This window comes from Bubalus bubalis, chromosome 21 (genome assembly GCF_019923935.1).
Source record: "Bubalus bubalis isolate 160015118507 breed Murrah chromosome 21, NDDB_SH_1, whole genome shotgun sequence".
In the NCBI taxonomy this organism is placed as follows: Eukaryota; Metazoa; Chordata; class Mammalia; order Artiodactyla; family Bovidae; genus Bubalus; species Bubalus bubalis.
In genome coordinates this window covers 16518265-16544061 of record NC_059177.1, presented here as the reverse complement: position 1 = coordinate 16544061, position 25797 = coordinate 16518265, and the positions used below count along the sequence as shown (strand labels likewise).

General features: G+C 41.4%; 1 protein-coding gene and 1 pseudogene across 2 annotated transcripts in view; one reads left to right on the top strand and one right to left on the bottom strand.

Moving 5' to 3' along the window:
- Positions 1-11132: 11132 nt before the first annotated feature.
- Positions 11133-12467, top strand: LOC112581170 (annotated as a pseudogene).
- A 5700-nt stretch (positions 12468-18167) lies between these two features.
- The window catches only part of KIF15 (kinesin family member 15), a 59240-nt gene continuing 51610 nt past the window's right edge, over positions 18168-25797 (bottom strand). For both annotated transcript variants that reach the window (XM_044933939.2, XM_006070692.4), the window contains exons 30-35: positions 24093-24202; positions 22875-22947; positions 21770-21807; positions 19412-19577; positions 19043-19174; positions 18168-18775 (exon numbers count right to left, since the gene is read on the bottom strand). In XM_044933939.2, coding sequence (XP_044789874.1) covers positions 18713-18775; positions 19043-19174; positions 19412-19577; positions 21770-21807; positions 22875-22947; positions 24093-24202 — 582 coding nt within the window. In that variant the 3' untranslated portion in view covers positions 18168-18712. The remainder of the gene's footprint in view (positions 18776-19042; positions 19175-19411; positions 19578-21769; positions 21808-22874; positions 22948-24092; positions 24203-25797) is intronic.

Genomic DNA, 25797 nt, shown 5'->3' with positions numbered 1-25797 from the left:
AAACAACAGAAGTAATATTGTAACAAATTCAAGAGGCTTTTTTTTTTTTTTTAAAGGCCCATGTTAAAAAAATCTTTAAAAATAGAAATAAATAAAGTGATCTAGTGGTTAGGATACAGCATTTTCACTGCCATGGCCTGGGTTCAGTCCCTGGTCAGGGAACTGAGATCCCAAAAGCTACGTAGTGCAGCCACCCCCAAAAAACCCTGGGGACATCCCTGGTGGTCCAGTGGTTGAAGCTCAGAGCTTCCACTGCAGGGGGCTCAGGTTTCATCCCTGGTGGGGGAACCAGGATCCCTCCTGCCACTCGACCAAACAAACAAACTTCAGCAGTTCCTTGCTGCAAACTGAATAAAGTACAAGTTAAAAAAAACAAACAAACAAAAACCTGGAAACTCTGCAATTATGAAATAAGAGAATGAAGGGGATTAGAATTAAGAAACAGTAATCAAAGAGACTGGCCTTTTATTTTAACATAAAAGTTATGCAAACATGGAATCTCTCATGTATAAAATCTTGTGCATTTTATTAAGTTGGAACTGGACATTTGTATTGATAGATTATTTTTTAAAAAGAGTGAATATCACAAGATACATTGGAGCCTGACTTCTGTTCTCTGAAATTCATTTATATCTCCTTAAGAATTGATTACTTTTCTTCAAGAGGGAAGGCCATGTCATCAAAATGACAGGCCACTGACCTCTGCAGCAGGAAAAAATTTACAGAATGCACTTCAGACATCCTGAATTAGAGAACACGGTTCTATTCCAGCAACTGCCATTTGGATACACCATTTCTGCCCAAGACATAATGATTTCTGTACATTCACCTTACTCCTCTTATTATAAACGTGTGGTGTTACAGGCACATACCTGCATAATCCTGAAAATTCAGTGTCTGATTCTAGTCATTAATATGAACAACAAATTGGTTTCAGTCCTTAAAGAGTATATTAAAAGTCAGGCTGAAGTATTACTTGGACTCAACACCAAGACGTCAAGGTCATTGTGAATTACACTACATTGATAGAGATTATAATCCCAATCTCTTTTTGCTACTTCAGCTCAAGCTGCAGAATTATTTCATCTTCCTGTGTGGCTATGACGCTATGTAGCATCAAACCTGAAGAAGCACCTTCTCTGACATGAGCATGTACCTAAATTCCTGACACCCTTTCTTCCATTGAGAAAGGAGACTCATGGAGAGAACCCTTTCAGATTGAAAGAAAAAAATTATCACCTGACTCCTTTCTATGCCAGGATGGGTTCAGTGTGACGGTCAAGACAGCCGGTACTTACGCTGGAGGGAGGTGGTCATAAACCTAGGTATGGTGGGTCTGTGGAACTTTCCTGGTGGACCAGGGGTTAGGACACCACCCTTTCACTGCTGTGGGCGTTGGTTCACTCCCTGACTGTGGAACTAAAATCATGCATGCTACATGTGGTGCAGCCAAAAAAACAGAAAGGAAAAAAAAAATCTAGGTATGGGTTTGTTATTGTGAGACTTCATCTTTCCTATGCAGCACAAATATCTTAGTTTTGGAAAATGGAAGATATTTGTGAAAAACTTCATCCCAGTCATTAATTACTAAAAAACAACTACAATCTACTAGTTATTTCCAAAGAGATTATTAAAGAGTTTTGAGAGAATTTTTTTTTTTTAATTTTATCCCAAACGTAAAAGTCAGAAAGAGCCCCAAGTGAAGGAAGCAGGAAATACTGAGTTGACCATGGAAACTGGAAATACACAGGAGACTGAAAGATTTTACCGAGGCAATAAATAATGCTTGAATCAAAAGTCTGGAGGCCCATCAAGGGGAAGGAGAGCCAACCTGAAAAACTTCCCAATGGCCAAATGGAGATCGCCTTGAATGACAAAATAAAGAGCACAGCAGTGAATGATAATATAAAATATTCAATAAATACCTAGGGCTCCGAATCAATCTTAGAAAAATAACTACAGGAATAAATGAATATATTCCTTATACAAAAATGATGAATAAAATAGGGAGTTGTTCCTCTTTTATAATGGAGAAGTTTATTCCAGTCTCCCTGCCCCAGCCTCTCCTTGAGTATGAGATGCACTTAGTGATTTTCTGTAAAGAAGAGAGTATGGAAAAGGAAACCAGGACTGTCATGGCATGATGGAAACACTTACTTCCGGTCACAGTATAATGAGGATCTTCCATTTGAAATATCACTTTTCTTTAAATTGATGTTTTCTATGTGTGCAGAGAGCAGGTCCTAGGGGTCATTAACTTACTGAGCTCACCGGGCAGGATGTGGGTCTCATGCCACCATTGTCTTTTCGTTTGGGGGCAGGCCCTGTTGCTGATCAAGCCTGGATAAGTAAACCTGCTTTCTTGAGTCATCATTAATCTACAGGGGTCTCCCGTACGTTTTTTCCTATAATCCCCTAGCGGGGTTAACAATGTAATCACCTACTTTGTCCCATTATTCTGCGCTATCACAAGTATGACCAAATCAAGAATAAGGACTGGATATTTAAGATGTGGGCAATGGTATTTTATGTCATTTTATATTTTTTAGTATTTATTTATTTGGCTGTGTGGCACACAGAAGTCTTGACCTTCATGGCGGCATGTGGGGTCTTTAGCTGTGGTATGCTGGGGAATTTTTCTTTTATGGTGATAAGATGGTCTGGAATTAGACAGTGGTGACGGCTGATAAGTATGTAAATATAATAACAAACTACTGAATTATACACATTAAGTGATAAATAAATAAAATTCTAAAACCAGAAAAAAAAAGTAATACTGATCAATCAGGCCGCAGGCTGTTGAAACTGGACATCTAATTGTCAGTTCCAGGGCAAAGTTCTATTGATCATCCAGGGTGCACAGCAGAAAGACAAATACAGATAAACAGTTCATCCTCTTATCAAGATAACATACCTCTGAAATGAGGAAACCCAATGAATAGTTCCCCATCTCCTTAGATGGAGACATGTACCTCTCTGCGCTTTGAAAAATGACTAATCTTCATCTGAGAGAAACATCTCATTGTATCCTATGGTCTTCTGCAGGCACACCTGTTAAATTGAGAGTGAGAGGGTCTGGGTCAGCACCAACCATCCTTAGGTATCCAGCAGGTGTCTGGATAGGAGGTAGGGTCTCCTCAGGACAACACTCTGAGATCAACTTTTTTCCCTTTCCACGAACTGCTCAGGGAGGCCAACTCTCAGCACTCTTCACGTCTGGCCTTGGTTGGGTGCCTGACCCACATGTGTTAGCACACACTGCAGAGCTTTGCATGGCCTTCATCTTCTTCATTGGTACAATAATGGGGTCAGGTTAGATCAGGGAGACCTGAAGATTGTTCCTGGGAGCATGAGGGACCCTCAAAGAGGTAGGAGGTGACTGGTGAAGAAGAGTTCTGAGACCTGAAGAATGCTAGTAGAAAATGTAAAACAGGCTCCTCTTCCACAGGACCTCTTCAGGGCTTTAATGTGCTGATGAGGGAAGCAGCATAGTTACAGCGATTAAGAGCGCCAAACCCTGGAGCCACACAGACTTGGGCTGACCTAGTGATGTGGGCATTCATTATCTGTGTGACCTTGGGCAAATCACTCAACCTCTCTGAGACTGAGTTTCCTCATCCCTAAAATGAGCATCTTCTTTTCATTATAGGGGACTGGAATGCAAACATAGGAAGTCAAGAGATACCTGGAGTAACAGGCAAATTTGGCCTTGGAGTACAGAATTAAGCAGGGCAAAGGCTAACAGAATTTTGCCAAGAGAACACACTGGTCATAGCAAACACCCTCTTCCAACAACACAAGAGAAGACTCTACACATGGACAACATCAGATGGTCAATATTGAAATCAGGCTGATTATATTCTTTGCAGCCCAAGATGGAGAAGCTCTATACAGTCAGCAAAAACAAGACCGGGAGCTGACTGTGGCTCAGATCATGAACTTGTTATTGCCAAATTCAGACTTAAATTGAGGAAAATAGGGAAAACCACTAGACCGTTCAGGTATGACCTAAATAAAATCTCTTATAATTATACAGTGGAAGTGACAAATAGATTCATGGGATTAGATCTGATAGAGTGCCTGATGAACTATGGATGGAGGTTCGTAACATTCTACAGGAGGCAGGGATCAAGACCATCCCCAAGAAAAAGAAATGCAAAAAGGCAAAATGGTTGTCTGAGGAGGCCTTACAAATAGCTGTGAAAAGAAGAGAAGTGAAATGCAAAGGAGAAAAGGAACAATATTCCCATTTGAATGCAGAGTTCCAAAGAATAGCAAGGAGAGATAAGAAAGCCTTCCTCAGAAATCAGTGCAAAGAAATAGAGGAAAACAATAGAATGGGAAAGACTAGAGATCTCTTCAAGAAAATTAGAGATACCAAGGCAACATTTCATGCAAAGATGGGCTCAATAAAGGACAGAAATGGCATGGACCTAACAGAAGCAGAAGATATTAAGAAGAGGTGTAAAGAATACAAAGAAGAACTATACAAAAAACATCTTCACGACCCAGATAATGATGGTGTGATCACTCACTTAGAGCCAGACATCCTGGAATGCGAAGTCAAGCGGGCCTTAGGAAGCATCATTACGAAGAAAGCTAGTGAAGGTAATGGAATTCCAGTTGAGCTATTTCAGATTCTAAAAGGTGATGCTGTGAAAGTGCTGCACTCAATATACCAGCAGGTTCGGAAAACTCAGCAGTGGCCACAGGACTGGGAAAAGTCAGTCTTCATTCCAATCCCAAAGAAAGGCAATGTCAAAGAATGCTCAAACTACCGCACAATTGTACTCATCTCACACGCTAGCAAAGTGATGCTCAAAATTCTCCAAGCCAGGCTTCAGCAGTACTTGAACCGTGAACTTCCAGATGTTCAAGCTGGATTAAGAAAAGGCAGAGGAACCAGAGATCAAATTGCCAACATCTACTGGATCATCAAAAAAGCAAGAGAGTTCCAGAAAAACATCTACTTCTGCTTTATTGACTATGCCAAAGCCTTTGACTATGTGGATTACAACAAATTGTGGAAAATCCTTAAAGTGATGGGAATACCAGACCACCTGACCTGCCTCCTGAGAAATCTGTATGCAGGCCAAGAAGCAACAGTTAGAACTGGACATGGAACATCGGAGTGTTTCCAAATCGGGAAAGAAGTATGTCAAGGCTGTATATTGTCACCCTGCTTATTTAACTTATATGCAGAGTACATCATGAGAAATGCTGGATTAGATGAAGCACAAGCTGGAATCAAGACTGCTGGGAGAAATATCAATAACCTCAGATATGCAGATGATACCACCCTTATGGCAAAAAGCAAAGAAGAACCAAAGAGCCTTTGGATGAAAGTGAAAGAGGGGAGTGAAAAAGTTGGCTTAAAACTCAACATTCAGAAAACTAAGATTATGGCATCTGGTCCCATCACTTCATGGCAAATGGATGGGGAAACAGTGGAAACAGTGGCAGACTTTATTTTGGGGACTCCAAAATCACTGCAGTTGGTGACTGCAGCCATGAAATTAAAAGATGCTCCTTGGAAGAAAAGTTACAACCAACCTAGACAGCATATTAAAAAGCAGAGACATTACTTTGCCAACAAAGGTCCGTCTAGTCAAGGCTATGGTTTTTCCAGTGGTCATGTATGGATGTGAGAGCTGGACTATAAAGAAAGCTGAGCACCGAAGAACTGATGCTTTTGAAATGTGGTGCTAGAGAAGACTCTTGAGAGTCCCTTGGACTGCATGGAGATCCAACCTGGAGGATTCAATGTGTCAAAGTGGGGCTTATCAAGTCTGTATATCACAGCTTGGCCTTGGTCCCTGTGGGAGCTCAGAAAAAGCAGCACATAGTTACCTGGGGGTTTGGAAGGATGACCAGGAGGTTTCCAGGGAGAGGGGAAGGGGAAGGGAATCCAAGGCAAAAGAAAAAGCACAAAAGCATGGAGGGAGGATGACAGGAGTGGACTTGACAACTGCTGAGATGCAGACGTGGGGGAAACTCAAGCATGGTGAACAGGAGTGTGAGGGAGGCAGCAAGGGAGAAGCTGCAGAGGTGGGCTGGACCGGAGCCCAGTCACTAGGAGCCACAAAAGAGCCCTAGAAAGCTCCTCTGTCAACTGCAGCAAGTGGTGGAGGAGAGCAATGGCGTGCTACACGCATGGGGAGGAGGGGCCCGCCTGGGGACGACCCTTGTCATCCCCAGCCTGATGGCTAAGATGGTCCTCTCTCTTGCAGGGAACACGGAAGGAGACCCGAGTCCAGCCGTCAGGCTCAGGAGAGCTGAGAGGGCTCTCAGACAACCAGGGAAGCCCCGAGGGATTGGAGTTGGGTGAGCATCACACTTGAAGCTACTCACGGAATGAGGGTGCAGGCAACAGACGATTTTGACTGACATTCACATGATATAAGATACAAACCACTCAACATCACAGTAATCTAAGTCTATGCCCCAACCACTAACACCAAAGAAGCTGAAGTTGAATGATACTATGAAGACCTAGAAGACCTTCTAGAACTAACACCAAAAAAAAAAGTGTCCTTTTCATTATAGGGCACTGGAATGCAACAGTAGGAAGTCAAGAGATACCTGGAGTAACAGGCAAGTTTGTCCTTGGAGTACAAAATGAAGCAGGGCAAAGGTTAACAGAGTTTTGCCAAGAGAACACACTGGGTCATAACAAACACTCTCTTCCAACAACACAAGAGATGACTCTACACATGGACATCTCCAGATGGCCAATACTGAAATCAGATCGATTATATTCTTGCAGCAAAAACAAGACCTGGACCTTACTGTGGCTAGATCATGAACTCCTTATTGCCAAATTCAGACTTAAATTGAGGAAAGTAGGGAAAACCACTAGACCATAAAGGTATGACCTAAATCAAATCCCTTATGATTATACAGTGTAGGTGACAAATAGTCACGGGATTAGATCTGATAGGGTTTCTGAAGAACTATGGATGGAGGTCCAGAGGAGGCAGTGACCAAAATCATCCCAAGGAAAAAGAAATGCAAGAAGGCAAAGTGGTTGTCTGAGGAAGCTTTACAAATAGCTGAGGAAAGAAGAGAAGTTAAAGACAAAGGAAAAAGGGAAAAATAGACCTACCTGAAAGCAGAGTTCCAGAGAAGAGCAAGAAGAGATAAGAAAGCCTTCGTAAGTGAACAATGCAAAGAAATAGAGGAAAACAATAGAAAGGGAAAGACCAGAGATCTCTTCAAGAAAATTAGAGCTACCAAGGGAACATTTCATGCAAGGATGAACACAGTAAAGGACAGAAATGGTAAGGACCTAACAGAAGCAGAAGATATTAAGAAGAGGTGGCAACAATACACAGAAGAACTGTACAAAAAAGGTCTTAATAACCCAGATAACCATGACGGTGTGGTCACTAACCTAGTCAGACATCCTGGACAGTGAAGTCAAGTGGGCCTCAGGAAGCACTACTATGAACAAAGTTAGGAGAGGTGATGGAATTTCAGCTGAGCTATTTAAAATCCTAAAAAATGATGCTGTTAAAGTTCTGCACGCAGAAAGTCAGCAAATTTGGAAAGCTCAGCAGTGGCCACAGGACTGGGAAAGTTCAGTTTTCATTCCAATCCCAAAGAAGGGCAATGCCAAAGAATGCTCAAACTACTATACATTTGCATTCATTTTACATGCAAGTAAGGTTATGCTCAAAATCTTTCAAGCTAGGCTTTGGCAGTACATGAACTAAGAACTTCCAGATGAACAAATTGCCAACATTGGTTGTATCATAGAGAAAGGAAAGGAATTCAAGGAAAACATCTACTTCTGCTTCACTGACTACACTAAAGCCTTTATGTGGTTCACAACAAATTGTGGAAAATTCTTAAAGAGATGGGAATACCAGACCACCTTACCTGTTTCCTGAGAAACCTGTATGTGGGTCAAGAAGCAACAAAACTGGACATGGAACAAGGACTGGTTCAAAACTGGGAAAGGAGTGTAACAGGCTATATTTTGTCACCCTGCTAATTTTATGTGCCAGGGGCAGCCTGTTCATACAAAGGTCTATGAAGGCCTGGTGCACAACTGAGAAGACAAGAAAACCTCATGGCTCATCGTGGTCACTCACTCACTCCAAGGATTCCACCCAACAGATACTAACTTTAAGCAAGACACTAACCTTAACAGGATACTAACCTCAACCTCAAGCAGCTCCCACTGGATTAGTCCAAAATAAGCTTTAAATCTAAAGAATCAGACTGCCTACTGTCCAGTAGGTCCAGTAGGTCCAAAATAAGCTTTAAATCTAAAGAATCAGACTGCCTACTGTCCAGTAGGTCCAGTAGGTCCTACTGTCCAGTAGGTCCCAGCCTAACCCCGGGTACGCAGATACAATGAAACAAGGAGAAGCTGGCTTATGACTCCTTATGCGACAGGCAAAAAGTCACACCTCTGCAGACATGGGGAGCCAGTTTCGGAATTCTCAGCTTCGGAGGAATGTCCAAAACGTTTCGTTCAGCCTTCCCTTCTACTGAAGATATCCCAAATTCCCAAGGTTTTTTTTTTTTTTTTTTCCCTTTTAGTTGCTGCAACTAATCCCCGTGCCGCAACTAAGACCTGGCACAAAGACAGAAAGATTTTTACCAGCGAGAGATGGGCAACAGGCTTCTCACCTTGAGTCACGTGGAAAGTAGTGTTCAGGCAAAAGGGCTTAAAACGAAAGACAGTGCAGGTAGGTGTGTGTCTTCCTCGAAAGCGGACTATCCCAATAGGAGATCAGATTTTACGTTCCAGCTAAGAGAACAAGCCTCAGTCCCCAAAATCTCTTCCCACCTACAATGGATGAAGATTGGGCGACTTCGATTCGACGTATACTCTCCTGCTCCCGCTATCTGCAGCGCCAGGCTGCGGATGAGGCGATTCCCTGCGTCCGCAGCCCCACTCCAGCCCCGCGAGCCCCGCAGCGCCCCTCCTCCGCATTCCCCACTAGCCAGCCCGCCGCAGCAGCGTCCCGGGGTCCACCTTGTTTCCAAAGGCCAGCTTCAGCGAACCGAATGTGCCCCGGGTGCACAGGAACTTGAATACTTCCCAGAAGCAGCACCACATCGCTCCAGGCAGCAGGAGGTGCTGGAATCCGGGGGAGGCGTCGGGGAAGGCAGCGGCACACACCTTATCTCAAGCGGCCTTTGGCCTTCCTGCCACGTGTGCGCTCGCCGCGACAGACACCAGGCTGGATCGAGAGAGCTCAGCGATTGGACGGCGGCCCCACGTGATGGACGCTCACGTTGGTTGGGTGGCCAATAGAGGCTCAGCGAGGGCCTCGAGGGGCGGTCGCCGGCAGAGACGCCGGGAGCCTTGCCTCCGTGGTATGCTGCTTTCCGCGTTAGGTTTAACTGCGCAGAACACTCCTGGCCAGATGTGAGGTCGACTGTGGTACTGTGGTTGCTGTTGTGGAATAACTCTTCGTGGCCTAGCAGTTTGAATCCTTGTCGTTCGGTGTCAATACGGGCTTCCCCTCCCAGGTGTCGCCCCACATCTGTTCAATTGGACTGTGTGTTTTAACAAGTCTCCCGGGAGATCTACATGCGCCTTAGATATGCTTGGGCACAGAGTGCCAGAGACCTGCAGACTCAGCAAGAAAGCGGACTTGGGTTAAGGCTTCTGACAATTCAAAAGGCCCAGATGTCCCAGTGCCCAATATTGTGAGCACCTCATTACCGTTGCTACAAATGTTTGAGTAAACAGATTATGATTTGATGATAAAAGATAAAATTAAGAAACTTACTAATACCATGATGTTAACTAGAGCACCCTGAACTGGGACTATGGAGGGCAAGGAATACCTTATCCCACATTTATTTAAAAAGCAATGAAAACAAACCTCAGAGATGGCTAATGGACAAAAGATGACCCATTGAGTTCTGGGAGACCCACTGGAACTCGCCCTCAACTTCAGGGGCCAAAGTCACAAATTTAAGAGGCTACAGGGCCCAGGGAGGGAATATGAATGTGCAAAATTCCCCATACCGGTTACAGTGAGACAGGAAGGATGGGTGTGGCCTGTGATGACCTAGGGAGTGAATGTCTTGTGTCTTATGCCTTCTCTCCAACCTTCCATCAGTCTCTTCCTCTCTTCACTCTGTCCATTTCTCAGTTAAACAAATGAGCTAATAATAATATATACTCTGCTGCTGCTAAGTCGCTTCAGTCGTGTCCGACTCTGTGCGACCCCATAGACGGCAGCCCACCAGGCTCCCCCATTCCTGGGATTCTCCAAGCAAGAACACTGGAGTGGGTTGCCATTTCCTTCTCCAATGCATGAAAGTGAAAAGTGAAAGTGAAGTCGTTTCTGACTCTTAGCAACCCCATGGATTGCAGCCCACCAGGCTCCTCCATCCATGGGATTTTCCAGGCAAGAGTACTGGAGTGGGGTGCCATTGCCTTCTCTGAGTATATACTCTGGGCCAGGCCTATTCCAGGCAGCAGAGTTGCCAGGATGACTTAAGGTCCTGGCATTCCTTCAGCTTTGGCTTTTTGCAAAACTCAGTTTTAACTCCATCCTGAGCTGGCCTAAGGCTTTATCTCCTTTTCCTTTATCTGATTGACTTTGTGTATTGAATTGTGGCCCCTAAAAAGACGTTTTGAAGTCCTCATCTCCAGTTCTTGTGAATGTGACCTTACTTGGAAACGGAGTTTTCTCATCCTGCAGCGGCTTGAAGCAGGATTTCAGTTGCCAGCCAGAGTGCCATAATTCTAGGCTGCAGCAGTAACCTTCATGGTAATTGGAATCACTTTTATGGGGCATTTCTTCTGGCTTTTATGTAGCCAATCATCTTGCTTTGCCTGAAGTGAGTATATACCAGGCAGAGCAAGGTATATACCTGGTGTATCTCAGGGGCCTCCCATGTGTGAGCACACACCTCTTAACCAAGATGGGTTCTAGCGGAGAGGCCTATGGGTAGGTTGCTATCACTTACATGAGATGATGCCCCCTCCCTTTTGACCTCGGAGGAACTTTTCTGTGCATGTATAGTTGGGAAAGTCTCACTGACCTTGAGAATGAGAAATACAAGGTCTCTTATCTGGGCAGGGCTCAACTCTTCTCTAAATCCTGCTACTCTGGAGTATCTGTCCACAGGGAACAATTCCAGCTGCTGAGCCTGGGGCCCATCTATCTCTTGCCTCAGAGTCATTGCAAATGTAGGCAAATTAAGGTCATTAGAGTGAGTCCTACTCTGACTAGTGTTCTTAGAAGGACATATGTACACCTATGGATGATTCATGTTGTTTTGACAGAAAACAAAATTCTATAAAGCAATTACCCTTCAATTAAAAAATAAAAAGGAGACAGAGGTGGGAGAAAGCCATGTGGCCATGGAAGCAGAGACTGGAATCGTACATCAAAAAACCAAGGGACCTTCTCCCGCCATTTGCCACTGAGGGCTGAGGCTTGAGGCTGCCGGAAGCAGATGAGCGGCATGACCGGCGGTGCCAACAGCAGGGACAGGGCTCACGCCTGGCCGCACGTGTTCCTGCTCCTTGCATTCTCAAAATGACATTTTTGAGATGGAAAACAGATTAGCGGTTGCCGGGATTAGAGAGTATTTAAAGGATGCTTCAAAGAAGATGAAAAGTAGGCTTGTGTTTGTAAAACTGGCTAACCCATGTTCAGGGGAAGGAGCCATTTACTTGTTCAATATGCGTCTACTGCAGCTTTTGAAATAAAAGTTTTCAAGGGAAAAAAACCCTTCTTGTTTATAAATCAATCAGTTCCATCAGGAGGTCTTCTTCACTTGGCCACACCTAAGGACCCGCTGTTTCTGCTTCTCCACTACCTTATAAAGGCTGATAAAGAGGGGAAGTTTCAGCCCCCGGATCAAGTTGTGATGGATGACATGTTCCCAGATTGCATCTTGTTGCTGAGACTTCCTCAACTTGAGAAGTTACTTCGACACGTTACAGAAGAAAAAGAAATAGATATGAAGAAATACGGCAAGTACAGCAAAGAGAAGACATTAAAATGGCTAGAAAAAAAGGTTAATCAGACTATGGCAGCGTTAAAAACCAATAAGGAAAATGTCAATGCCCGGGTACAGTCTACTGCATTTTTCTCTGGTGGCCAGGTTTCCAGGGATAAGGATGAGGATTATGTTTCTTATGCCCATGGTCTGATATCTGATTATATCCCTCAACAATTAAGTGATGACATCTAAATATTTAAAGCTTCCAGAACCTCTAGCTTCAGTGCCGAACCCTCCATCAAAGAAAGCAAAGTTATCAGATGAGCCTGTAAAGGCAAAAGAAGATTACACTAAGTTTAATTCCAAAGATTTCAAGACTGTAAAGGAAAAGAGCAAAATGGCCGCAGCTCAGAAGGCTCAGGCTACAGTTGACAAGAGCGGAATGAAAAGTATTGATTCCTTTTTTGGTGCAAAACATGTTAAAAAAAAATTAGATTTGAACCGTTGAAAGTGAAATTGAGCAAAAATATCTGCCTTCATGTCCCACTTTCATCCTTCCTCCTTGCTACTGTACTTCTGAACCCTTAATGACCACCTTTTGAAAAAAGATAGGATGAGGGCAATTTTCAGATTCACTCAAACATTTCTTTGAATTTTGTGTTTCCTGAATATGGGAAAAGTAATTGGCAAACAATTTATTTGACATCATGAAAAGTAATCGAGTAGAATTAACCTTTAGCATCACAAATTCCTCAATAAACTGACATGTGACAATGAAAAAAAAACCCAAAAAAACCCCCAAGGGATGCCAAGGGTTGCTAGCAACACCACAAGAGAGGAATGAAACAGATTTTCCTCTGGAGCCCTCAGTCTTGACTTTGAAAAGCCCTAACTGAACCTTTGGTATCCAGAACTGTGCAAGAATAAATTTCTTGTTTTAAGCCATCTAGTCTATGATACTTTGTTGCAGCAGCCCTGGGGAACTCATACAGATTGTTGATGAATAACTAAATCAACCTAGAAAAGAATTGGAAAATTTTGTTCAAACCAAAATTGAGGATTTATAATGTGGTTAAAACATCTCAGAAAGCTGAGAACTGTTCTACCTGTTAAAAGTCAAGGCACAGTTATATGTTTTTGAAGAAAGAGGGCTGTATATCAAATGATGTATTATTGACAGTTTACATAACCGAGAACTAAACACCATGTGATCTCTTATGAAATCAAGAAGGAATATTATTTCAAGGAGTTGTCTTCCTGATGCTAGAATATTGTTTTTTTTTATGGTTGAGCAGCCATTTATGTCAATGGGGAAGGTTTGGCTGACGCACAATGCAGAATCAGGGCAAAAGATGTCAAAGAACAAAGATTTTTTTTATTACCTTTTTCTTGTCTTGCTATAAAATGTGAATTTTATTTCAGGAGGTGATAAGATTCAAGTTTCTTCATTGCCAGCCTCACTACACTACGTTCTCCCACCTCCAGGGCAGTCAGTGTCTGTATGTTACCTTACACTGAATTTTTGTTCATTTTTCATTTCTGTCTCTTGGGGATTTACTAGTATTATCTGTTGAGAATTCAACCATGCATCAGTTTTCTATTTATTTATTATTTTTGCTGCGTCAGGACTTAGTTGCAGCACATAAGGTCTTCCTTGTGACACGGAGGATCTTTCACTTTGGTGCAGGGACTCCCGAGCTCGTGGCTTCACTAGCTGTGGTGCACAGGCTTAGCTGCCCCACAGCACGTGGGATCTTAGTTCTCTGATCCTGGTTCGAGCTAACGTCCCCAACATAGGAAGGCGGATTTTTTTAATTTTATTTTTTAAATTTTTATTTTATTTTTAAACTTTACAATATTGTATCGGTTTTGCCAAATATGGAAATGAATCCGCCACAGGTATACATGTGTTCCCCATCCTGAACCCTCCTCCCTCCTCCCTCCCCATACCATCCCTCTGGGCCATCCCAGTGCACCAGCCCCAAGCATCCAGTATCGTGCATCGAACCTGGACTGGCGACTCGTTTCATATGATATTATATGTATTTTAATGCCATTCTCCCAAATCATCCCACCCTCTCCCTCTCTCTCTCCCACAGAGTCCAAAAGACTGTTCTATACATCAGTGTCTCTTTTGCTGTCTTGTATACAGGGTTATTGTTACCATCTTTCTAAATTCCATATATATGCATTAGTATACTGTATTGGTGTTTTTCTTTCTGGCTTACTTCACTCTGTATAATAGGCTCCAGTTTCACCCACCTCATTAGAACTGATTCAAATGTATTCTTTTTAATGGCTGAGTAATACTCCATTGTGTATATGTACCACTGCTTTCTTATCCATTCATCTGCTGATGGACATCTAGGTTGCTTCCATGTCCTGGCTATTATAAACAGTGCTGCAATGAACATTGGGGGTACACGTGTCTCTTTCAATTCTGGTTTCCTCGGTGTGTATGCCCAGCAGTGGGATTGCTGGATCATAAGGCAGTTCTATTTCCAGGTTTTTAAGGAATCTCCACACTGTTCTCCATAGTGGCTGTACTAGTTTGCATTCCCACCAATAGTGTAAGAGGGTTCCCTTTTCTCCACACCCTCTCCAGCATTTATTGCTTGTAGACTTTTGGATCGCAGCCATTCTGACTGGCGTGAAATGGTACCTCATAGGGGTTTTGATTTGCATTTCTCTGATAATGAGTGATGTTGAGCATCTTTTCATGTGTTTGTTAGCCATCTGTATGTCTTCTTTGGAGAAATGTCTATTTAGTGCTTTGGCCCATTTTTTGATTGGGTCATTTATTTTTCTGGAGTTGAGCTGTAGGAGTTGCTTGTATATTTTTGAGATTAGTTGTTTGTCAGTTGCTTCATTTGCTATTATTTTCTCCCATTCTGAGGGCTGTCTTTTCACCTTGCTTATAGTTTTCTTTGTTGTGCAGAAGCTTTTAAGTTTAATTAGGTCCCATTTGTTTATTTTTGCTTTTATTTCCAGTATTCTGGGAGGTGGGTCATAGAGGATCCTGCTGTGATGTATGTCGGAGAGTGTTTTGGGAAGGCGGATTTTTAACCACTGGACCACTAGAGAAGTCCCTGCATTAATTTTCTAAAATTGTTTTTGTGCAGCATGACTGAGGTATAATTTACAAACCATAAAATTAACCTATAGTGCAGGTAGTTTCATTTTTAGCAATTTTATGGAGTTGTACAATCAGCTCCAAAAACCAGATGTACAACATTTCCATAATATCACAAAGTTTCCTTTTGCAGATAAAGAAATTCCCACTCCCGCCTCCAAGCAACCAATTATTTGCTGTCACTTTTATGGACATTCACATAAATAGAATCATATAATATGTGGTCTTTTGGGTCCCTCTTCTTTCACTTAGTATTTTTTATCCCCAAGGTTCATGCATACTGTAGTGTATATATATATATATATATATATTTTTTTTTTTACTATCATATGTAGAAAGTGTTCAATATCGTTAGTCTTTAGGAAAATATAAGTGATACAGTACTTCACACCTGAGAAGATGACTACAGTAAAAACCTGACAATAACAAGTATGGGTGAAGATGTGGAGAAACTGGAACACCCTACTGGTGGAAACATAAAAAAGCCCAGTCGAACGGTACATTTAGAAAACAGGCAGTATCTTTAAAAGTTAAACACACTCACCAGATGACCCAGCAATTTCACCCCTAGGTATCTCAAGAGATGTGAAATGTATTTTCACACCAAGACTTACATGGAAGTATTTATAGCAGCACTATTCTTAGTAGCTTCCAACTGCCAACAGATCAAATTATAACTGAGCAGGACTCTAAAGGGCCTTCCGAGGATAGACCCTTCCTCTGCTTTAGCTCCTCCCTAAGTACCTAGATAATAGGATCTGATGGCATATTTCCTGAGGTGTTTTATAGATGCTAAACCCCCTGCTAAATGGAAGTTAATGACAATGAGTGCATAGCCCCTGACCTTCTGGCACCTAAGGATTGATAAGGCGATGTGATAGCACCCTGTTACCTCACTATCAGCCAATCAGAGTTCCTTTCAGTTCAGTCGCTCAGTCGTGTCCGACTCTTTGTGACCCCGTGATCCGCAGCATACCAGGCCTCCCTGTCCATCACCAATTAACTCCCAGAGTTTACCCAAACTCATGTCTATTGAGTCAGTGATGCCATCCAACCATCTCATCCTCTGTCATCCCCTTCTTGTCCTGCCCTCAATCCCTCCCAGCATCAGGGTCTTTTCAAATGAATCAGCTCTTCGCATGAGGTGGCCAAAGTATTGGAGTTTCAGCTTCAGCATCAGTCCTTCCAATGAACACCCAGGACTGATCTCATTTAGGATGGACTGGTTGGATCTCCTTGCAGTCCAAGGGACTCTCAAGAGTCTTCTCCAACACCACAGTTCAAAAGCATCAATTCTTCAGCACTCAGCTTTCTTTATAGTCCAACTCTCACATCCATACATGACCACTGGAAAAAATATAACCTTGACTAGACGGACCTTTGCTGACAAAGTAATGTCTCTGCTTTTTAATATGCTGTCTAGGTTGGTCATAACTTTTCTTCCAAGGAGCAAGCGTCTTTTAATTTCATGGCTGCAATCACCATCTGCAGTGATTTTGGAGCCCAGAAAAATAAAGTCTGCCACTGTTTCCCCATCTATTTGCCATGAAGTGATGGGACCAGATGCCATGATCTTCGTTTTCTGAATGCTGAGCTTTAAGCCAACTTTTTCACTCTCCTCTTTCACTTTCATCAAGAGGCTCTTTAGTTCCTCTTTGCTTTCTGCCATAAGGGTGGTGTCATCTGCATAGCTGAGGTTATTGATATTTCTCCCAGCTATCTTGATTCCAGCTTGTGCTTCTTCCAGCCAAGCGTTTCTCATGATGTACTCTGCATAGAAGTTAAATAAGCCGGGTGAGAATATACAGCCTTGACAGACTCCTTTACCTATTTGGAACCAGTCTGTTGTTCCATGTCCACTTCTAACTGTTGCTTCCTGACCTGCATACAGGTTTCTCAGGAGGCAGGTCAGGAGGTCTGGTATTCCCATCTCTTTCAGAATTTTCCAGTTTATTGTGATCCACACAGTCAAAGGCTTTGGCATAAGTCAATAAAGCAGAAATAGAGGTTTTTCTGGAACTCTCTTGCTTTTTCGATGATCCAGTGGATGTTGGCAATTTGATCTCTGGTTCCTCTGCTTTTTCTAAAGTCAATCAGAGAATGGGACACAAACTGACCACAAACCCTGGGACACCTCTCCCTCACCTTGCCTTTAAAAATGCTTTGCTGAAATCTGTAGGGGAGTTGGTGCCCTGCAATGAACCCTGCACCTTTCTTCACCACAACCTGGTGTCAGCTGAGTGGCTTTACTGCATACGGAGATGTGGGTGAGCTAACCCAAGTTTGGTTTGGTAACAAAATGTCCGCTGAGAGGTAAGTAAATAAAATGTGGCATGTCTACAAAATGGAATATTCAGTTCATTTCAGTTCCTCAGTCATGTTCAACTCTTTGCGACCCCATGAATCACAGCATCCCAGGCCTCCCTGTCCATCACCAACTCCCGGAGTTTACTCAAACTCATGTCCATCGAATCAGTTAATCCCAATAAATAAGAAGTGCTGATACACAGAAGTTCTTTAAGGGTGTTACAGAGTCCAAGCTTGTTCTGCTCGCTGCATGACAGACCAATTAACCAAGAGACGATGTGTTGAGGCAAGGAATATGACTTTATTTGGAAAGCCAGCAGACTGAGATGATGGTAGTCTAATGTCTCAAAGCAACCATCTTATTGGGGTCTGGATGCCAGTTTCCTTTATAGAACAGAGAGTGGGGGAGGTGAAGAAGTAAAGTAAAAAGGCCATTATTCTGGCAAATATCTCCTGGAATGGCCAGCCCCGGGAGGGTATGTGTTAATTCCTTCCTTTCTGTAGTCATCTACAAGTAGACAGGATCCTGAACAAAGGCATTTTGGTTTAACATTCAGGCCAGAGGGACAGGGTTCTCTGGGGTAGGCTATTATGTACGGACAATATCCTTTCAGTGAACAAAACTAATGGGAAGCAAAGGTTAAAGTGAAAGAAACAGATCCAACATGGACTCAATTCTTCCCTGTAACAAGGGCAGGGTTTCTGTTGGCTTTGATCACTGATGACCAGTGCCTGGCATATAGTAGCTGCCAGTAAATATATATACTCAATGAACACTATAAATTACATTATTAAAATGTATATTTTAAAGTATTTTATTATATTTTAAAAAACGCCATATTTACAGTCACAAAAAAGGCTCCTGAGAACACTTCAAGGAATATAAAAATAATCTATATTAACAAGTTTGCTATCCATACGCACTGCGGAGTCACTAACTTCACTGGAAGTTTTGAAACCCCTGTAATATTGTTGGAGTTTCTGATGCAAGACTCAAAGGAGATTATGGCAGTATAGAAGGAAAAAATTAATCTGGCCAACATCCCTGTTTCCCTGTAAAGCCTCAGTTACAGGCTTTTATTTTAAAAAGGAAAAGGTTTTCCAATATTTACAGGTGACTTTAAAAGCTTTGAAATGGCAGCTTCTAACTGCAGACTGCCAGTTACCACAGGTATGTACAGATGCGGTGTTCAGAAACTTGAGGGTCAGCCACCCCCCCACCCCCACGTACACCATTAATAGTCATGGCTCGTAATTCAGCTCTACTAAGTAGGCATGGGTAGCTCTTACTTTTATAAAAGGGGAAAAAAGTCTCCCAACAAGGTAGGCAGTTGATCAGGATCTTTATGGCTCAGTCTTTTTCCTTTCTTTTAAAAATAAATTTTCAGCACGCAACTTTTCTGACTCCTGGTAATTTTTAAGAAAAAGAAAAGAAAAAAAATTTAGGCTCTAATTCTTATAGGAAGAAGTATTCTCAGAATTCATTAAGTTTAAATTTCCACTGATAAACTCTTAACGGTAAACAAGAATCTCATGGGTACGATAACCGAATTATGCTTGGACTAGCAATGGCCAATTTTTTTTCCAAGCAGTTAAGTGATTCAATAATTAAATTTTAATTAAATAATCATTTAAAAATCAGAATGAGCCTATTTAGAACAATCAGGAGTTTACCTCAGTAAGCCTGACATTTTCCTTCTTCAACCGCACTACGTACTGGATCTTCTGATGGAGGTTTTGGTGACCCACCAACTTTCCATTCTCCTCAGCCAGACACTCCACCTGTTTCCTTAACATTTCCATCTCCTGTAGGGAAATCAATACAGGGAAGGTAAAAATGAGCTGCTTTGAATTTTTCATTTAAAATAACATTATTGCATGCCTTCCAGGAGGAGAGGGAGGGAGAGACAGAGCCCAGGCTCCCAGCTTTCGTGCCCACACATCTCTACATGCTCTGAGCAACTCTCAACTACAGGGTGCCCAATCGCAGCCAGCACCCTTATGCTGATCGGCTCTGTTCATAAAACCAACACATAAATGCACCTGGCATGTTCTCTCTTTTTCTTCTTTCAGCTCTTCGAACTTTGATCTCAGTTGTTCCTTTTCTTGGAATGCTTTAGACTCCAACATTCTGACTCGTTTGACTTCCTCAGTCATCGTCAGGTAGTCGGTCTCTTTGTTCTGAAGGGTGCTCTGGAGCTGCTCCAGGCTGTAATGGTAACTATCGAGTTATAATATTCCAAAGGGACCAAGTATAAGACAGTACTCAAATCAGACATTTGTCACCCAAGCCCAGGATTTTGATTTGAAAGTATCACTAATATTCAGTCCTCCCCTTCTGACAGAACAGGAAGATAGCAAGAGTTGCAATATAAGCTTTTTTTTTTTTTTTAATGCTTGCTTACCCCAAACTTACATTTTTCAAAGTTCCATAATCCATTTTTTTAGATAACAAAAAGTTAGAATGCAGATTTTTAGATGTAGCCCTTGGGGGAAACTGTTACTTAAGTATTATTAGAGTCTGCAAGATTTATCCAGTGCCCCTTAGAGTAATCATTTCTGATTTCAAAAACTGGTTCTCAGACGATGGGAGAGTAGTCATTTGTTCAAGGATGTGCACTTTATGCAACTATCACTTGAAAATAAACATTAAAAAGAAGGGTTACCCTAGAGATTGTCATACTGATTGAAATAAGCCAGACAGAGAAAGAGCAATAACCTATGATATTGCTTATATGTGGAATCTAAAAAAAAAAAAATTATACAAATGAACTTACTTATAAAACAGAAACAGACTGATAGACTTGAAGAATGAACTTACAGTTACCAGGGGGAAAGGGTGGCAGAGAGAAATAGGGAGTGTGGGATGGACATGTATACACCACTGTATTTAAAACAGATAACCAAGAAGGGCCTACTGTATAGCACAAGAACTCTGCTCAATATTGTGTAATAATCTAAATGGGAAAAGAATTTGAAAAAGAACAGAAACGTATAACTGAATCACTGTACTGTACATTTGAAACTAACATAACATTGTTAATCAACTGTACTCCAATATAAAAAAAAGTTGAAGAAAAAGTGTTCAAAAACAACTAAGTGTTCAAAAGGGAAAGGAAAAAGGATTACCAAAAAATTACACAGAATTTCACAAAACTAACTTAATCCTATAACCTTCCCAAAGAAACAAATACTTTTAATTTATTTTACAATGCATATGGAATACAACACTGATAATTTAAATGATGTAATACACAGAATATATCATTTAGAGCCAACAATTCCTGGGGCAGTGTTTTCAGACTACATTCCGTGGAACCTCAGGACAGTGTGGGTGGCACTCATGTTTTCCTAATTCGCCTGGAGCTGTTCTGCATTTGTCTTATGTACTTTGCTTTTGTTTGATGAAAAGGCTTTGTGGCATGGCAGACACTAGTTTCCTACCCATTTAATTTTTATAAATACTCAGTTTGGGAGAAGAAAGGCAGAGAAGAAGCACACCCAGTTCCCCAAAATTAGTAAATAATAACTGGTCTGAGCTGAGCATGGTTATCTCTATGCCACTGCCAGATACTGGTTTTCTCAACTTGCCCTGCAGGCATGCTAATTTTGGCTAACGAGACACAATCTTGAGCATGCCTCTGAGTATTTTTCCCCTGATAAAGTCCTTTTGAACCCACCACATTGCAAAGAGTTGACTCATTGGAAAAGACTCTGATGCTGGGAGGGATTGGGGGCAGGAGAAGGGGATGACAGAGGATGAGATGGCTGGATGGCACCACTGACTCGATGGACATGAGTTTGCGTGAACTCCGGGAGTTGGTGATGGACAGGGAGGCCTGGCGTGCTGCGATTCATGGGGTCGCAAAGAGTCGGACACGACTGAGCGACTGAACTGAACTGAACTGAGGCAGTTTATAAGATTACATAAGTTAAAACATGAAACTAAATGAATAAAATAAAATTATGTCCATAGAGAACATATAAAGAGACCCAAAGTCAAGACCAGAAGAATTCAGAGTATTCATCTATGGGTCTGAGAGGGCCTCAAGGTTTTAAATGAAGTGAGAAGGAAATCTGGTCAGTTCTCATTGGTCACACTGTCCAAGAAGCGAAAACCCATCAATTGCCCCAGGGAAACTAAAGTTTTCCTGGCACTTATTTCTTTAAGATATATATATTTTTTTAATGGCTTCACATGAGGAACCCCTTTAGCAAGAGGCATTTAAGGCAAGAATTTTGTAACCACCTACTGTGTTCACATACTATGTTCACTATTACAGAAAGGAAAGAATTTTCTTACCTTGTGGCTATAATAATTATTTCTTCCTTTAGAGGAATACTGCTTGGTATTAATAAAGAAAAGGTCAACAACAACTTGAATTACAAGAGTGTACTTACTCTCCTTTCATTTTCAGCATTTCTTCCACCAATTTATTCTATAAGAGGATTAAAGAAAGAAAAAGAAAAAATGGCTTAAGTTCTTAACATTGCTAAACAAAACACTGAAAGACTGAAAGTAACTAGTCCACTCATGGTAATAAAACCATGATAATAACAAAATATTATTTTATAATAATATAAAATACTGATAAATAATTTAAAAAGCAACATCCTTTTTAATACAATCATACCTCAGTATTCATAGAAGCACTATTTACAATAGCCAAGATATGGAAACAACCAAATGTCCATCAATAGAGGAATGGATAAAGAAGATATGGTACATACAGACAATGGACTATTATTACTCAGTCATAAAAAAAGAATGAAATACAGCCATTTGCAGCAACATGGATGGACCTAGAGATTATCATATTAAGTGAAGTAAGTCAGACAAGTATCTTATGGTATCACTTACACATAGAATCTAAAAAAATGATACAAATGAGCTTATTTATGAAACAGAAACTGACTTACAGACATAGAAAACAAATTTATGGTTACCAAAAAGGAAAGGGGGGGAGGGATAAATTAGGAATTTGGGGTTAGCAGATATAGACTACTATGCGTAAAGCAGATAAACAACAAAGTCCTACTGTATAGTATAGGAACTATATTCAATATCTTATAATAAAACACAATGGAAAAGAATATGAAAAAGAATACACATATAGATATAACAATCACTTTGCTGTATACCAGCAACTAACGCAATGCTGTAAATCAACTATACTTCAAAAAAAAAAAAACGGGGGGTATCCCTTTCCATAATCCCAAATACACACACGTACTGTGCCCTTTAATGCTTCAAATAGGATACTTGCTTCTAAATGGAGAACTCTATGTGAACAATAGGCTTACTATTTAGGCACGAAGACTACTTCACTCTCAATTTTCAACTATAGCCAAATAATGATAGTAAATATCAAACTTAACAGTGGGAATACAAAAAAGGCAAAATTTCAATAATAAAATGATTTCTAAAATATATAACCATGAATGCTAACTATAAAAGCATGTCTCAGACAAGGAAAACAACTATTATATTAAAAAAAAATCATACTTTAGCAAGTCTTTCTTTGATCACTTCTTCTTGTTCATTCTTCAGCTGTTGACTGTCTGAATGATTCTGTATGCTGCATAGATTAGGAAGGGAGGATGGGAAAACACTGTCAAATTTATTCAAGTGTCAATTTCACATCTACTACACATACAACAATGCCAAGGTGTGTGGTATTTGAATGAAGGAATCTGACTGCTCCAATGAAACATCAGTTATCAAACAGGCTGACCCCCGGGCTGTAACTTTCTTCTAATCTTTCATTAAGAAGGTTCTGTATGGCTCCTCATATAAGGAACACAAGGCTATGAAGTATTTTAAATTGTGGTTTTATAAATGATCTGAAAATGTTCTGTGTTCCATGCTTAAACTAACTCTTGATAAAAGACAGTATACGATGTACAATGCTTTTCTTTAATATGCCTGGACATGGGGGTGGAGCATATGGAAACCAGGTGAGCAGACTAGGAGCTACCTACATCAGAATCACTCAGAAGGGGAAGGTAAATCCCTAGAAGAGGACGCTTGATAAAATGACCATCTCCTTTGCTCACTAAAACTTGAAAGGACCATCTAGGAGGAACTCCCTGGTGGTCCAGTAGTTAGGACTCTGTGCTTTCAGTGCTAAAGACTCAGGTTTAGTCCAATATCACACGACTTTCAAGCAACAGAGAGGACATAGCCCGGGTGTGGCTGCCCCTGACAAGATGCTGGGCCATTAACAGATACAACTAGAAAGCTGCCTCAGTCAAAACTAACACACACACACACTCACCTACCCAGACCTAAGAGAACACCCCTCTATAAAGTTCTTCCCAGAAGCTTTTTCTCCACTGGAAGCCATGAAGCAAAACCAAGGAAATTCTTTTTCTGCAGGCAGAACCTAAGCCTTATCTTGTTGACATATCTGCTCCCCGAGCTCCAACCCCTCTTTCAGATACAAGTAGACAGTTTGGTTCAAGTATTTATTTCACACATTTGAAATTAATTTCAACAGCTCTACAGCAATAAAAAGGTCATCAGGGTGGGCAAGATCATGATGACCTTCTCCATCTCTGGAAAACCCCCTCATTAGACCTGATGGAGAAGCAACTGATGAAGCGGCTCCTGGATCATTGAGAAACATCGCACATGCTGTGAAACCTTTTCCGACCTCATTCACTCAGCGGTACCCAGGCAGGCCAGGATTCAGCCCACAGAGCTCTTGAGGCTCTTTCTTACCTGCTGTCCTTCTGTCTTTTGATATCGTCCAGTTGACCTTGCAGGAGCCAGTTTTTCTCTCTTAACTGCTCAGCCTCCAGGCGTAGGTTTTCCATTTCACACAACTGCTCCTAAAAACACCAAATCAGGTCTTTTCAGAAAACACATGATAGGAGACATTGTTCTGCTCCCCAGGCCATATTAAGACAGGTATTGTGTTTTAAGTTCCCTCTATGCACTCAACACTGTTCTGCATATCACTGGATTAAAAAGGAGATGATGAGAAGCTCTTGGGGGCTGGGAATGTGATTGATTTTCATACCCCTACTGTCTTAAACATAGTCCTTTATCAATATCACATAAATCAGACTTCCCTGGTGGTCCACTGGTTAAGACTTGCATTGCAGGGGGCATGGGTTTGATCCCTGAACGAGGAACAAAGATCCCACATGCCATGGGGCACCTAAGCCTGCGAGCCACCCCAACTAAACATAAGGACTCTGGAGCCTGCATGACACAACAAAAGTGACACAACAAGAGATCGCGTGTGCTGCAAGGAAGATCTTGTGTGTGGCACCAAAAAAAAATAAATAAAAAAATCACATCAAAATTAAATTTGATTTTAATGATTTAATTAAATCATTAAAATTCCTTTATGAGAAAAGATGAACAAAAGTTATCTACTTTGGTAAATATTCTATTTGATTCTATTTAATAGATTCTAATTTTTTAAAAAAACTGACATGCCACAGCCTCAAAATACTTAATTGTATTCTAACTTGAAAATCATGAGCACAACCGTCCAGAAGAAATAAATACTTGTCTGTAAGGAGTGTTCTTTTTTATTTTATTTATCTGTTTTTGGCTGTGCTGGGTCTTCATTGCTAAGCAAGGGGTTTCTCTAGTTGCAGCAAACAGAAGCTACTCCCTAGTTGCAGTGCCTGGGCTTTTCATGGTGGAAGTTTCTCTTGTTGCAGAGCATGGGCTCGAGATCGCATGGACTCAGCAGTTGTGGTACATGGGCTTAGCTGCTCCGCAGCATGTGGGATCTTCCCAGACCAGGGATCCAACTTGTGTCCCCTGCATTGGCAGGGGGATTCTTAACCCCTGGACTACCTACCAGGTTAAATCCTGGAGCAACCATATTGATTTACTTCTGCTTATCTATTTTTTAATTTCTTTTAACCTGACCCAATTTCTTCTAAGTACCAAGATTGTATCAATCTGGGTAATAAAAATGATCCCCTCTATCCTATTCACATAGTAAGGTAATTTTGTTCTAAAACAAATACTCACTGCATAGCGATGAGCTCACAGACGATCTTCTATGGAGCATCACACCCTCCCTACCCGCCGCCCCCCACACCCACACTACACTTACCCAGGCACTCCTTCACACACCTTCCAGCCCTAACATCGCCCTAAACACACTCTCCCACACACACAAAAACCATACCCTCCACGAGTAAGGTGAAAAACCTTAGAAGGAACTTTAAAGAAATGGCAAACAAGAGAAAAGCACTTTTTCACTATCACAGACAAAAGCAAATCTCTCTAAAATATAAAGAACGCCTGTAGCTCATTAAGAAAAAGTTCAAAAACAGAAAAATGGGTGAAGTATATAGAGCTCATAGAAACAAAAAAACCAAAAAATGCTCAGTCTGACTCCTAATAATAAAAGCACAAATTAAAAAATACAAGATAATGTGTTCCAGCTATTAAACTG